General features: G+C 52.8%; 1 protein-coding gene across 1 annotated transcript; it reads right to left on the reverse strand.

Moving 5' to 3' along the window:
* Positions 1-1,072: 1,072 nt before the first annotated feature.
* On the reverse strand, positions 1,073-1,561 carry LOC138366013 (uncharacterized). Its single transcript, XM_069326732.1, has one exon. It carries the CDS (start codon positions 1,559-1,561, stop codon positions 1,073-1,075), a length of 489 nt encoding a protein of 162 aa, XP_069182833.1.
* Between the last annotated feature and the right edge of the window lie 567 nt (positions 1,562-2,128).

Genomic DNA, 2,128 nt, shown 5'->3' on the forward strand with positions numbered 1-2,128 from the left:
GCTTTTTCACCTACAGGATTATAAACCCATGGAACCGCCTACCCGCCGATGCGTAAATGCCAAAACTCTGCAGAACTTTAAAATCAAGCTTGAAAATATCATCAGGACAAATATAGGGGGGGGGGGCTTTGACAAGACGCCGGCTTCCAGTCCTCGTCAAGGCCATTAGTGTGTTAGTGACCCTCAGGTAAATTCACGAATTTGAAAACATGATGGTTGTGTCGTCAGCAAAAAATACATTTAGGTTTAAGAACGTTAGAGACGAGTCAGTGACAAACATTTCTTGAGCCTATCATGTTCTTCCCGACACCGTCTACAGTGGTCTTCGCAGAAGGTTCCGAACGTTCACGGGTTCGATTTCAGCAAAACAACAGGGAGACGTTCGGAGATTTTTCCTTTAACTTGATGTTTCTGCTCACCGAGCAGTAAATAGATCTCCGGGAGATAGGCAACTGTTGTGGGTTGTATCCTGGTGATGGTTGGCTAAGGGTGACCTCGAAAAGACTAACAGGATTCCTGTTTCCGATAATGGGATACTTAGTCATCAAGAAACCTATTGTTAGCCCTGAATGGTCCGTTTTCTCTGATTCTCTGCCACCACCACCCGGACCACCACAACTGTGTCCGAAACCACCAAGCCGGATCCGGTATAGTGCCTGACATAAATTCATGTAATTAATTAGTGATTTTAGTTCATATATTTGTTCCTATATACTAAAATACATATTGACACATATAGAGTAAATATTTGAACAATATTTCTTACAGAATAAGCTTGAAATGTCAACCGCGCCAGATTTTGCATATAGAGCTAGCCAAAGCGAGAGAACTGAACCAGGGATCTAGACGCAGGAGCCGCGCAGAGTAATGTCCCTTTAGTATAGTCATCCCTGAAAACCGACGTGTGAGAACCGCGTCTTTTAGAGGGGGGACGTCGTCATCCCTGTCTAGTGGAGGGACGTCGCCATCCCTGTCTAGTGGAGGGACGTCGCCATCCCTGTCTAGTGGAGGGACGTCGTCATCCCTGTCTAGTGAAGGGACGTCGTCATCCCTGTCTAGTGGAGGGACGTCGTCATCCCCTGTCTAGTGGAGGGACGTCGCCATCCCTGTCTAGTGGAGGGTCGTCGTCATCCCTGTCTAGTGGAGGGACGTCGTCATCCCTGTCTAGTGGAGGGACGTCGTCATCCCTGTCTAGTGGAGGGACGTCGTCATCCCTGTCTAGTGGAGGGACGTCGTCATCCCTGTCTAGTGGAGGGACGTCGCCATCCCTGTCTAGTGGAGGGACGTCGTCATCCCTGTCTAGTGGAGGGACGTCGTCATCCCTGTCTAGTGGAGGGACGTCGTCATCCCTGTCTAATGGAGGGACGTCGTCATCCCTGTCTAGTGGCGGGACGTCGTCATCCCTGTCTAGTGGAGGGACGTCGTCATCCCTGTCTAGTGGAGGGACGTCGCCATCCCTGTCTAGTGGAGGGACGTCGTCATCCCTGTCTAGTGGAGGGACGTCGTCATCCCTGTCTGATAGAGGGTTTTCATCGACGGGAGAGCGACGGTCACGCTTCATGCAGGTTAGCGTCCAATTCCTGACCGTCCAAGTGGTTAGCCACCATTCCATCCCCCCGTCCCTTCCCAAATCTTTATCCTGACCCCTTCCCAGTGCTATATAGTCCTCCCTGTCTCATGGAGGGTGGTCGTCCTCCCTGTCTCATGGAAGGTGGTCGTCCTCCCTGTCTCATGGAGGGTGGTCGTCCTCTCTGTCTCATGGAGGGTGGTCGTCCTCCCTGTCTCATGGAGGGTGGTCGTCCTCCCTGTCTCATGGAAGGTGGTCGTCCTCCCTGTCTCATGGAGGGTGGTCGTCCTCTCTGTCTCATGGAGGGTGGTCGTCCTCCCTGTCTCATGGAGGGTGGTCGTCCTCCCTGTCTCATGGAGGGTGGTCGTCCTCCCTGTCTCATGGAAGGTGGTCGTCCTCCCTGTCTCATGGAGGGTGGTCGTCCTCCCTGTCTCATGGAGGGTGGTCGTCCTCCCTGTCTCATGGAGGGTGGTCGTCCTCCCTGTCTCATGGAAGGTGGTCGTCCTCCCTGTCTCATGGAAGGTGGTCGTCCTCCCTGTCTCATGGAGGGTGGTCGTCCTC

This window comes from Procambarus clarkii, chromosome 18 (assembly GCF_040958095.1).
Source record: "Procambarus clarkii isolate CNS0578487 chromosome 18, FALCON_Pclarkii_2.0, whole genome shotgun sequence".
In the NCBI taxonomy this organism is placed as follows: Eukaryota; Metazoa; Arthropoda; class Malacostraca; order Decapoda; family Cambaridae; genus Procambarus; species Procambarus clarkii.